Here is an 11,235-nt window from a genome sequence, read left to right as displayed (position 1 = left end):
CCCACGTGGATTCCAGGTTAACCAACAAAGCAATAGCTGTTGATCCCCGGCCTTTACCCACGTGGATTCCAGGTTAACCAACAAAGCAATAGCTGTTGATCCACGGCCGAAAGTTCTTTTTTCCAGTCGTTTTTTGCAGGGACATATGCGGAAGCTTTAACCACTAGGCTACCCCACCGAATGCTGTACTTACAGCTTGTAACACATACGTGCGTAATCCACTGCGTTGTTTCTCTCTTTCCGAAAAGTATCATCCCGCAAGAATTTGCCCATTTATATAACACCCAAACTAGATATCATGCTATGGTGATAGAAACTAACCGTGACTACACGTGACGAGCTAAACTCCTGGTTATACGGCCCCCCGGGATATACACAAAATAGCCAAACCTTTCCTCCCATGGATATCTGCAACATTTATTCAAGTTTGGCGTCAAGTCAAAGTAACATCACGTCTTGCACAATGCAGATATTGAATTTGTTTTGTTTAAATTTCCTTTTGACACATCTTAGAAAAGAGACTTGAGAATTTTTAAAACTATCAGAAGAAATCTAGACTTGCGAAAGGTTCACGACTTGCTTTATAGCTGCGGATATTTTGCTTCGGGGTCTTTAGTACATAAACCTCCTCCAATTCTGTATTGTTTCCACATCAAATCAACATATTCAGCATTATTATGTTTTCAAATCAGAGACTAAATGTAAGTCTAGAGTGGTATAATGTGATATTCCCTATGTTAATTCTCAGGGCTTTTAGACCTGGAACCAGGGTAACTACCAAAGCTCGTAAAATTCTTAATAGCCCACACTGAGCCACGAGGTGGAACTTTTTCATCGTACTTTACCATGCAGAAATACTTCGACGGGTCCCGTTTCATCTTAACGAGGAATGTCAATCTCACCAGCCAGCACGCAATTTGCAGCCATCCTAAATAATCATGTTAATTGCAATGTTAAGAGCAGCGGACATGGGGCAATCATACACTGCAGCGGGTGTCCATAGCATACAGGCGAGGAGCACTCACCGTTGAGGCTATAGGGCTTTACATTTCACACAAGCGCAAACGGAGGAAGCTATTTTGAGCCGATATTTCACGGTCTAGATACAGCGAATTAAACAGTGCTGTGACGTTGTGTGTGGACTCGTCTCAAGTTCTCCTGCTAGATTTTCTAATGAACACGGTGGTACAGACGTCAACATGCTCTTTTCCTGTCGGTTGATACTTCTGTTGTCAGCAGGTAGGTGAATATACTCTATACTGCCCGGGCTTATCTGTTTCACCAAGTTGCATATGCGACCTGCCGAGCTGGGATGAGAGAAGGAACAAACTTCCGCAGCAAGTTGTCAGTTTCAAGCTGACTGGTGTACCTTACACGAGTAGGTCACTTCTCGGTGTAGGTTTGCTTCAAGCTGCACGTTCGTCGGGTTGGTAGAAGCTCAAATACTGCTTCACTTTAAAGTTGTCGTTTTGTTATGTCAGTCAATAGATCGATTACGTTGGGATCCCTGTCCGTATGGCCTGTTGGTGATTTTGTAAATATTACTCCTATCAGCCTCGTTTTAATTATCGCCACGCAGCGGCCGAGTATGAATGGTGTTAGTGCCGTGCATGTCCGCGTTCGTGACCAACTACATCGATACAATACAGCCTGACACGTGTGACGAACGATAGAGTCATTCAGATTCTCAACAACGGGAATGACGTGCCCGCTCCCCCCAACACAGCTGGCTGATCCAGAGAGATAGGGGAGGGGGAGATCTGTGGGGTGATCCCAACCCCACTCAAATTCTGGATCGTCTACAGCGCCAGTGTCTCATGTCTATTTCAACCAGCGAATGTTGAGTAAATCAAACTGATAGTTATTACACAACGAAACTCGAGTCAAAATAGGAATATAGATTTTTCCATCGCGTGTGCTGCCTTTTAAATGAGAGCTTTCACCGCCGTACACGCCCATTTGGTGTCAGTATAATGGGTGTTTAAGTACCAAGTCATGTACATTTACAGATAGGGAATAAACATCAATAAACCTACTTATAAGGCCCGGTGCAATACCAATACATCATGGCTGATCACAGAAACCAGTGGGACAGTCTCTCAACCATGATGCTTCGCACATTGCTTGAAATTGATCAGGGACCAGTCGTTTTATATTCTTTTGGTAGAAGTAAGTCTTCTGTGGGTAATGCCATTTATATCGGAAAGAGATACAGCCTCTGCTAGAACACCACCAGCACTCGGTTACTGTAACCGTCAACCAGGATAACAGACAATGCACAGACTGGCATATGAGTGATACTTCACGCCTCTAGAATGACAAGATACACGAACCTCAACGGGTTTTTTATAGACCTGTATCGTGTGATGTTTTGAATTGCAACAAAAACAATGAGTTAATTCTACAATTAATATTAAACCATTATTAATATTAGATAGAGTTGATGAGGTGGCGTGTGGCATGTTTTAACTAGCGCGATGAAGACATCATGACTTTGCTATCTGTGACAGGAAAAAATAAACAAACTCTTTGAGATCCACAAAAATCTATTATTATTCAGGCCAGTTTCCTTCGGAAAATTATCGTTTCGGTATCAAAAGGAGAATATATATCTTTCATCCTTTACACATATTTCAGCGATTCCGTGACTGGTAAAATTTCAGCCAGGATGGGTTAAATATATTCGTCACTGTATGACTGAACCGTGTATTTAATTTCATATTTAGCGGAGATTTCTGATTTATTAAGGCACTAGAGCTTCTCTACATTTTACATTTGTCAAAACATATGTCTAACGGAAATACAGGTTACAGTGGATGAACTCTCTGCCAAAATGTGGATGTCACTGTACTTTGTTTCTTCATGTTTACTGACCACTCAGCATGTTCTCACAAATGGGGTATCTTCCCATTATGACTACTCCCATTATGACTACTCCCTTTATGACTACTAATGAAAATACACATATAATGGACCACCCCTGCACTTGATAATGTACTGTACCCGTATAGCTGATTATTCCCAGTTTGGAGATCACTCCTCTACAACCCAAACTGAGGTACTTTGAAAATTTAAAGTACAGGGCCCACTTGCACAGAGCAATCTTAGTTACAATCAATCTTAGGCCCCTACAATCAACTTTACCATCACCGTACAATTGCCCTAATCCACTTGCACAAAGACGATCTTAAGACAGCATGGGCTTAAGATCGCAATCTTAACTAAGATCGAACTCTTCAACGTTGGAGGTAGAACTTTCTTAAACTCGACTCCTGTCTACAGTTGTCTTCAAGTGCGTAAATAATGCAGCGAAAATAAAATGTGGAACTGGTTACTGCACGCAACTGACATTCCTGCCTTAACCGCACCTTGCAAAAACACCCCACAAATCTTTGTAATGATAGCGTGGAAGATATATGGTAACTCGTACCTCGTGGGCTATTCTCTAATTTTTCTACATTCTAATATTATTTATGAACTAAGAATGTCATACTGCAACCACAGAAATATCACGTTTTATGATAAAATATTGAAATACAAACAAGTACATTAACAAATTTGGGTTTTGAGTTACTGACCTAGTACTCATGAAAATTAAGAGATAACATAAATTAAAAACAAAATGTCCTTATGATACAACACCTAAATGTATCATGATTTGTCAATGGCTGTCAATGAGTCTGTGAGTGGCATCTGGTTGGTGTTCTTTGGAGTAAAATCCCAAATATATCCCACAAGCATTAGATGTGTAAATATATGAAAGCGTGACATGAAAGTGGGCGTGTTGTGGAAAATGCATGACAGGGAAATATGAAAACGTTATTGTTCCATGTGTCTTGTATATGTTGTTAAATACTTATCTACAGTATGTTAACTGCGTTACGCTATTGTGTTGATAATTATTTTTTCTTTTTGTTAAAAAACGTTTTTACGCAAATTTCACATGCCTCAGCAAGTGTATTTTCCTGTTTGAAGAATACTTCAAATTGTATTATATTTAAAATGCATAGATTAAAACTCTATTATCTCGTCAGAAAGAAGCATAAATTTGTACGTTAACCAACTGTACATTATTGACACATCTATGATCGAAAAGAAATATATGTGGAGATCTGCGCTGTCACAATATAACATACATTGTATTTGGGCATGGCAGATTTTACGGCAACGGTATAATACGCAAAGGGAAACCAGTCCCATCTTGCGTGAAAATCAAGATTAGCTGCCCTTGAGTTATTGAAAAGGTCATGGCCACTGCTAATCGCATGGAGACACCTTTCGTTACTATCCTTTCCTTGTTTTTCAAAAAGGTATGGTGTTCATACTTTTTCCAGCACTGAATCGGATGAGAATTGTACTCTATGATATCGACGCGATAATGATGTTGTTCACTACCTCAAATAACGGTATTTCAGACGTTACATCGATGTTGCATTCTCCGTGTTGTTGCAGTGTCGAGGCGAATCATACAGTTTTATGCAATATAAAAGCAATCCCCAAACGTAAAGCTAATCATTTCCGTGAAACTGACACCAACTTGCACGCCATTTTGCTACTGAGTACAATGATCTTAGCTCCTTACAATTGGTTCCGACCAGTTGTAAGTTTTGATTGTAACGTACAATGATCTTAGCCTACAGTCGCTTTGTGCAAGTGGATGGCGATTGTAGCCGAAGCGTAAGCTCGCCATCTTAAGAATTTACAATAATTGTAGCTCTAAGATCGTTTTGTGCAAGTGGGCCCAGATTGATTGTTTTGAAAGTACCCAAGCTATGATAATCCTTCTACTCTGATCAAAGATAGATACTCACGCTTCTCTCATTCTTTCATTTGTTTTGAAAACCGGACATATTTGGAGATCACTCCTGTACAATCCAAGCTAAGGTAATCCCTCTACTCTGATTAAAAAAAATAAAACGTTTTAACTACCATATTTACCAACAAGTATATGAGACCCAGTTACACATATTTTGATTTTGATTTTGACACGTATCACCTCGAGGGTTTTCACCACTCGCTCAACCAGAGCATCAGACACAGTCACCCTCATATTTTTGAATTCATCGAGGCGATCAAGAGAATCGAGGCCCCGGATAGAAAGATTGCCCATCTGGAGTATGGAGCACCTGCACCACCAAGGAAAAGAATGTACAGAGATTTAGATGCTCGCATCCGTCGCTTGCAGGATCAGCTCCAGAGACAACAGAAGTCGCCCATTGAATTTGTTCGGGCAGCAGGTTATGTTGCAAAACAGTTTTTGTAAATACAAATTGTAAACTGAAAAAGAAGAAATGTTGACGCCAGAAGTTTCATTGAGATGTCAGTTATTATTCTTAATTCGCTTACTATAAGGTGTACATCATGTATAGCTACATATATATCTAAATATAATTACCTATGTAATTAGCTGAATAAATATTTATGAACCCGGTACAGCTACAGTTGTTTATCAAGCTGTCATTCCTTCAATTACTTAGGGGGGCCTGTTTATGGTGCTGTTGGAACGTATGTGTTATGTTGATGAGAAACTTGGAGTAGTCACAATGGGAAGATATCGATGGAACAGTCTACCTTTGATGGAGGGGAGAGAGCTAGCAATTAAAAACCACTGGACTGGAACAAGTTGTATATTGGACGGGTAGTCAAACTGGGAGTAGTCATAATGGGAATGAACCACAAATGGTCGACTGTTACTTTTAAGACGAGTAGTTACATCAATGAGTTACCAGTAGTCAAACTCAATTTCTTGTGTATACTGAGTGGGTGTAGTTACATCAATGAGTTACCAGTAGTTAAACTCAATTTCTTGTCGTATACTGAGTGGGTGTAGTTACATCAATGAGTTACCAGTAGTTAAACTCAATTTCTTGTCGTATACTGAGTGGGTGTAGTTGGACTTTATGTCACAACGGCATTATTCCAACCATGTAGTGACGAGTAGAGTGGATATATGATCGCGGACCGTGTGTTTCAGTATAGGTGCTTCATTCTGAGAGTATGGGTTCGAATCCAGTATGGGACTAAACCGACCACAAGTACTCGTATCTGTATTTCACCGGGAAAGTGTAAGCACAAACAATAGCACATGCTACAATTTGGGTTCTTTAAGAAGAGGCAACTAGTTTCAAGGCGAGGGAGTTGATGAGTTGCCTGTCTGGCTGACAGGCTGGAAATTAACACTGCTGATCTGACACTGCTCATATGTGGCATTATCTCATGCCATCGAAGATACATTTAGACACTATTACATATACTAACGCTTGTCAGTGAAACAATATTACTTCCTGAAAGCAATCCTTTATCGCACGAGGCTGGCAATGCTGCTGTTTAGCTCGTCGTCATACACAGTTTAGGATGTTTGATCAACCAATGGCGAAGCTGTAAATTCTTTTTTGCAATCGGAAGTCGTCATCATGTCCTGTTCCGTTCCAGTTGAGTGCGCAGCCTCCCTCCAGTGCTGGAAGTGCATAGCAGACAACTGTGACGAGGACCCGGATGGAAACTACAAAGCTGCGAAGATGACCTGCGCCTCGGATCGGAGCTCTTGCATGGTGAGATTCGGTGCCTTGACCCTTTAAATGGAGAGATTGGTTGATTTGCCAAATTCGCCGTGAGACTGGTTGATTTGTCCATTTGTGAGATTGGTTGATAGGCACCTTTGTGGTGAGAACCTGCCGGCTTGGTGGTGAGAATGTTGTTGACCTACCGGCCTCACAGTAAGAATGCTGTTGACCTGCCCTCTATAAATGGTGGGAATGTTGTTGACCTGCCCTCTATTAATGGTGGGAATGTTGTTGACCTGCCCTCTATAGATGGTGGGAATGGTGTTGACCTGCCGGCTTCATGGTGAGAGTGTTAACCAATGCCGTTCATGGTGAGAATTTTGTTCACCTGCCGCCTTCGAATTCATGATGAGAATATAAACAACGCCCTTCGTGGTGAGAATGTTGTTAACAAGTACTGTTCACTTTAAAAATGTTGTTGACACGAATATGTTTTCACCCCCAACCTAAATTTAAAAAATCAAAATATCAAATATCATTTACGTATTATCCCACTGATATTCATGCCTTCCCTGTTGTGTTGCAGAAAGTGGAGTACTCGTTGGACCAGAACCACACAGGCAATATCCACAGGTCTGTGATTAGAACCTGTTCTGCTGGGGCATGCGTCCCCGTCACGGACAACCAGTTTTCCGACTGTACCACTCGGAAGAACCACCACGTGCTTGGCTGTATTAAACGCCAGTGTTGTGACGACAGAGACATGTGTAATGGCGGACGCAGTGACGTCATAAATATAGGGATGCTTCTTATTCTCATCTTTGGAATTGTTGTTGGACGTATATTGGATCATTAACGGACTCTCCCATTATGACCACCCGGCCTGTCTCGCTTGACGTCGAACAGGACGATTCTATATTGGAATTGTTTTCTGTTATTCTCATATGGCAGTTCAAATTGTTTGCGTTTGGTTGTTGGTTCTCAAAGGGAAGTGTACATCTAATTACGGCGTACCGCGGAATAGCGTTTCTTGTTAAACGGATTTCGTGTTCTACGCACTAATTTCGATGGAATCTGGCAATTACGGTTTACCGTCACGACGCCATTAATAGCCACGGTTGTTGGCGGAATGTGCCGAGCACATCCGAATGAGGTTACTAGGATCCGAGTGAAGACAAACTTTGCAAAACGGATTCGAAAGACACCATTCGAGAACGGAAAAGATCAGTGCAAGAGCTATTTGCCGAGAAGTAAGGAGGATCATGCAAAACCAGTGTTCTATATGCGTGTGGATATATGTCGTCGTTGAGCGCTGATTATGTTATACGTGTACATATACACTTGCTATGACCATTGTTTACCGATATTACTTTCCCAGATCTCTTAATTTATTGTAGTTCATGTATTACAATATGGATCCTTCCTGTATTACAATAGGGATCCGGACTCTTCACCACCATCTGGTGCCTGTTTTCAGGACTACCATTTAATCAAAGCTCTGTGCTTTGAGTGTCGATAGAAACCATAGACACGGCGCAATGGGAAGTATTACTGATCCCACTCAAACGTAATATATCGCTGACAAGTGCAGCCGCGTTGATATCAGGCCATAGAACTTGACGCAGAAATAATCTGGATTATCAAAGTGATTGCAGCAGGTGGGTAGGTGCTAGGCGCTTAGCGTGAGATAGCCCCGACAGCCCCCCCCCCCCCTTCTCTCTGTCCCTTACAATTGAGAGATTGAGAAAGTCCGGGTTATAAAGCATTTTCTTACAGCTTTAGAACCATTTCCGGGACTGAGAGTAGTCCAGATTATGGAGAATACCGCTCTACAGGGTGTCCGACAGATTTGCTTATCTTATGCTAAACCTGCACACACATCCTTTCATTTGGTACACCCTCGATTACCCAATGTAATGTACAATGCCATTCGTTCAATTATGATAAATTATATGAAGATGTGCACCGAATAACCGATGTGGCTAATAGTGTGCAACCATATACCCAGAGTAAATTAGTGAAACTGCTGTCTATTGCCTAGATTAATTTCGCCTCTTGCCAAGGTAATATCCTAAACTAACCATCCATTTCTGCCCACAACACATGCATCTGTCGACGTGATTTCCGTTAAACTTGGCCATGCACGTGCCCACTTTCTGCAGATTGCTATCGACGTTATACCACGGAGATGCTACATCCGGGACTTCGCGGTCGATATCAGTGTCGCTGGGACGTCACGATTGATTTGTTGAAATTTAATCCCTGTAATGGGTGGTCGTGAAGACAAAGCGAACTCTTCGACAGTCGTTTCTGAGTGCTGTGCTAAAGGACTGTTAAACCAAATCTCGACCCGGTCGATTCGTGGTCCCAGCAAATTTGATTAAGGAATCCGCAGCGCTTTTTGTCCGACTGTAAGTGATACTAAATGGCGTATATAATGCCACTGCAATTATCATGTTCTTAGATCATGCCTCTTTGGAATCGGCCTTTTGGGTATTCAACGATACAGATTCCATATCCTCCTGCTTATTGCAATTGATTACTCGCATTGTTGCCAAATATTACTTCCAGTAGCCAGCAGCAGACTGGTTGTCAAGGAGAATTCCAGGATCACCGAATTGTTGGCATATATATTTCCAGAACTGAAACCCAGCGTTGGTGCCTATCGTCCTATTAATAAAATTGATCGTATTAGAGACGATATACCGATCTATCGTTATAAGTAGCATCTCGAGTTAAGGCTTTCTCGAACACGCTTGTCTCTGCTCGATCCGCTGTTTGCCCGCTGTTTTAGGAACAGTACTTTAAGATGATGACCATTACAAACGACTCTTTCAACTCAGATTTAATCTTTGCACAGTATTGTGACGTCATCACGTCATAACGTTCACGGTGTGTCAGACTCAGTAGGGAAGCAGGACCGAGTTTGAGGACATGCATATATTTGTCACCCTGGTGTAGTGTCAAGAAAACATCGGACGTCTAGTTACAAAAACGTCGAATATCCATTGTATTAATATCCATTATTGTATTGAAGACATGACACGCTAAGTTAAGAGGAAAACCTGACTAAGTCCGAATAAAACTGTCATGCCTCTGCATGGTTATTGAAATGGTGTAATGGCACTTAATGTGGGTATCTAGTTTAGAGGTGGATCTAAAGACATGAAGATGGACATCTTGGTGTCCTCACAAAGTATCCTCCCACCACACATCTGTACAAATGGTTCTTCCTACGACAAGAATAGCTGGAAAATAAATAGGCAATCTGGGACACCCTGGAGAGAGGGCTCGATCACACTGACCAGCCTGACATTTTCCCGATTTGACAGAAATGTTTTCCATTAGTTTTGTGGTACGCTGAAGCCAGGAGAAGGTTTGGTTCGTCTGTTTGCGGGAAGTACTAAATGAGTGTTTATATAGCTGTGTATGCGATGCTGACGTCAGCAGGGTTGGGGTCCCTTCACTTGACTTTCGTTCGTCTGGAGCAAATCTGCGTTTGTGTAATTACAGTACTGTGTCACCGGCGAGATAGGTATACAAGTTCCTCCGGGAGTTATAGGGTGATATTACTCACTTACCCCGGGGCAATGGGTAGTCAAGTGGTTAAAACGTTCGCTTCTCACGCCGAAGATACATGTTCCATTCGCCACATGGGTACACTATGTGAAGCCCATTTCTGGAGTTCCGTGATATTGCGGGCATATTGCTAAGAGCGTTGTAAAACCTTACTCACTCACAAAATCCATTTTAGACTTGATCTGCAGCGATGATCATGATGTCAATCGCTGGATTGTCTTCCCAGACTCGACTATTTACTGGCGGCCATCGCCATCGTTGTGTCGAAACCACGGTTGTCTCGAAGTCAATGCTTGATCTTTTTTATCGCCAATTTTCGTTGATGTCATGCTTCGAATAACTCGAAGTATTTTAAATACGAAGGTCCCTTCAACTGACACACAGACTGTAACTGGAATATTGCTGACTGCAGCGTTAAAAACCAAACAAACTTACCTGAGCAAATGCGTTTCCATAGAGCATAAATATGTGTGTATCGTTACTAAGGTAAATCTGTGTACACACGGAAGTAAAATAGTGCATGCGTTCGCTGTATAGGGTAGGCTCTAAGGTAACAAAACAGTTCACCGACACTTGCAAAGACAATACATGTGACCTGTGTATACATAAACGCGATCATTACTCCAACCCAACAAGCCCATAATCACATCAACTCGTATCAAAGGCAGTATCAAAATTATTTCAAAACTAGATGCTAACAGCGTTATACACGCCTTTTCATCGTGTTATCTGGTTATCCAAGTGTTTAAGTTGTTGAAGGTGGATAACATTTATGGTTTTTTACACACCTGTTACTAAGATTATGTTTTGTTAAGTAGAAGCTCAATTTATGCCCAAAACGTTTTGTTTGTTTGTTTATTTGAATAAATACAGATTTTGTAAGAACTGTTCTTGTTTATTCTTAAAAAGAAAAGACCTGTTCTTAGCGCGTAGATATCTGCTTAGATATGGAGAGTCGAACAGGCAAGATCAGTGACGAAGCCCCGATTGATTACCTAGCCAACTAGCTGCTGATCTTGTGTGGTGAAAAACACTCATGTACAAAGCTTATCCTTAGGGCGTGGAGGAAATCATATTGGACCTGTTGTTGATAAAGACACAACAACACGTTGTTATAACAAACATCTGTTCTTTAGCATGGAACGTCGATGCA

The 11,235-nt window shown here is 41.5% G+C and overlaps 1 protein-coding gene across 1 annotated transcript; it reads left to right on the top strand.

The window, feature by feature from the left end:
- Window positions 1-979: 979 nt before the first annotated feature.
- Window positions 980-10,967, top strand: LOC137256216 (uncharacterized). The gene is made up of 3 exons (XM_067793937.1): window positions 980-1,239; window positions 6,433-6,551; window positions 7,090-10,967. The coding sequence occupies exons 1-3, from the start codon at window positions 1,200-1,202 to the stop codon at window positions 7,357-7,359; spliced, it is 429 nt and encodes a 142-aa protein (XP_067650038.1). The 5' UTR covers window positions 980-1,199; the 3' UTR covers window positions 7,360-10,967.
- Window positions 10,968-11,235: the final 268 nt, after the last annotated feature.

Source organism: Haliotis asinina, chromosome 11 (genome assembly GCF_037392515.1).
Source record: "Haliotis asinina isolate JCU_RB_2024 chromosome 11, JCU_Hal_asi_v2, whole genome shotgun sequence".
Taxonomy (NCBI): Eukaryota; Metazoa; Mollusca; class Gastropoda; order Lepetellida; family Haliotidae; genus Haliotis; species Haliotis asinina.
Note: the sequence above shows the minus strand (reverse complement) of the source record. Positions and strands in the feature narration are given on the sequence as shown.

What these genes read in the sequence shown, in the direction of transcription:
- LOC137256216 (XM_067793937.1), top strand. Translation starts at nt 1,200, where the DNA reads ATGCTCTTTTCCTGTCGGTTGATACTTCTGTTGTCAGCAG. An exon ending in GATACTTCTGTTGTCAGCAG is followed by an intron (nt 1,240 to 6,432) that starts GTAGGTGAATAT and finishes GTTCCGTTCCAG; the next exon opens with TTGAGTGCGCAGCCTCCCTC. An exon ending in CGGATCGGAGCTCTTGCATG is followed by an intron (nt 6,552 to 7,089) that starts GTGAGATTCGGT and finishes GTTGTGTTGCAG; the next exon opens with AAAGTGGAGTACTCGTTGGA.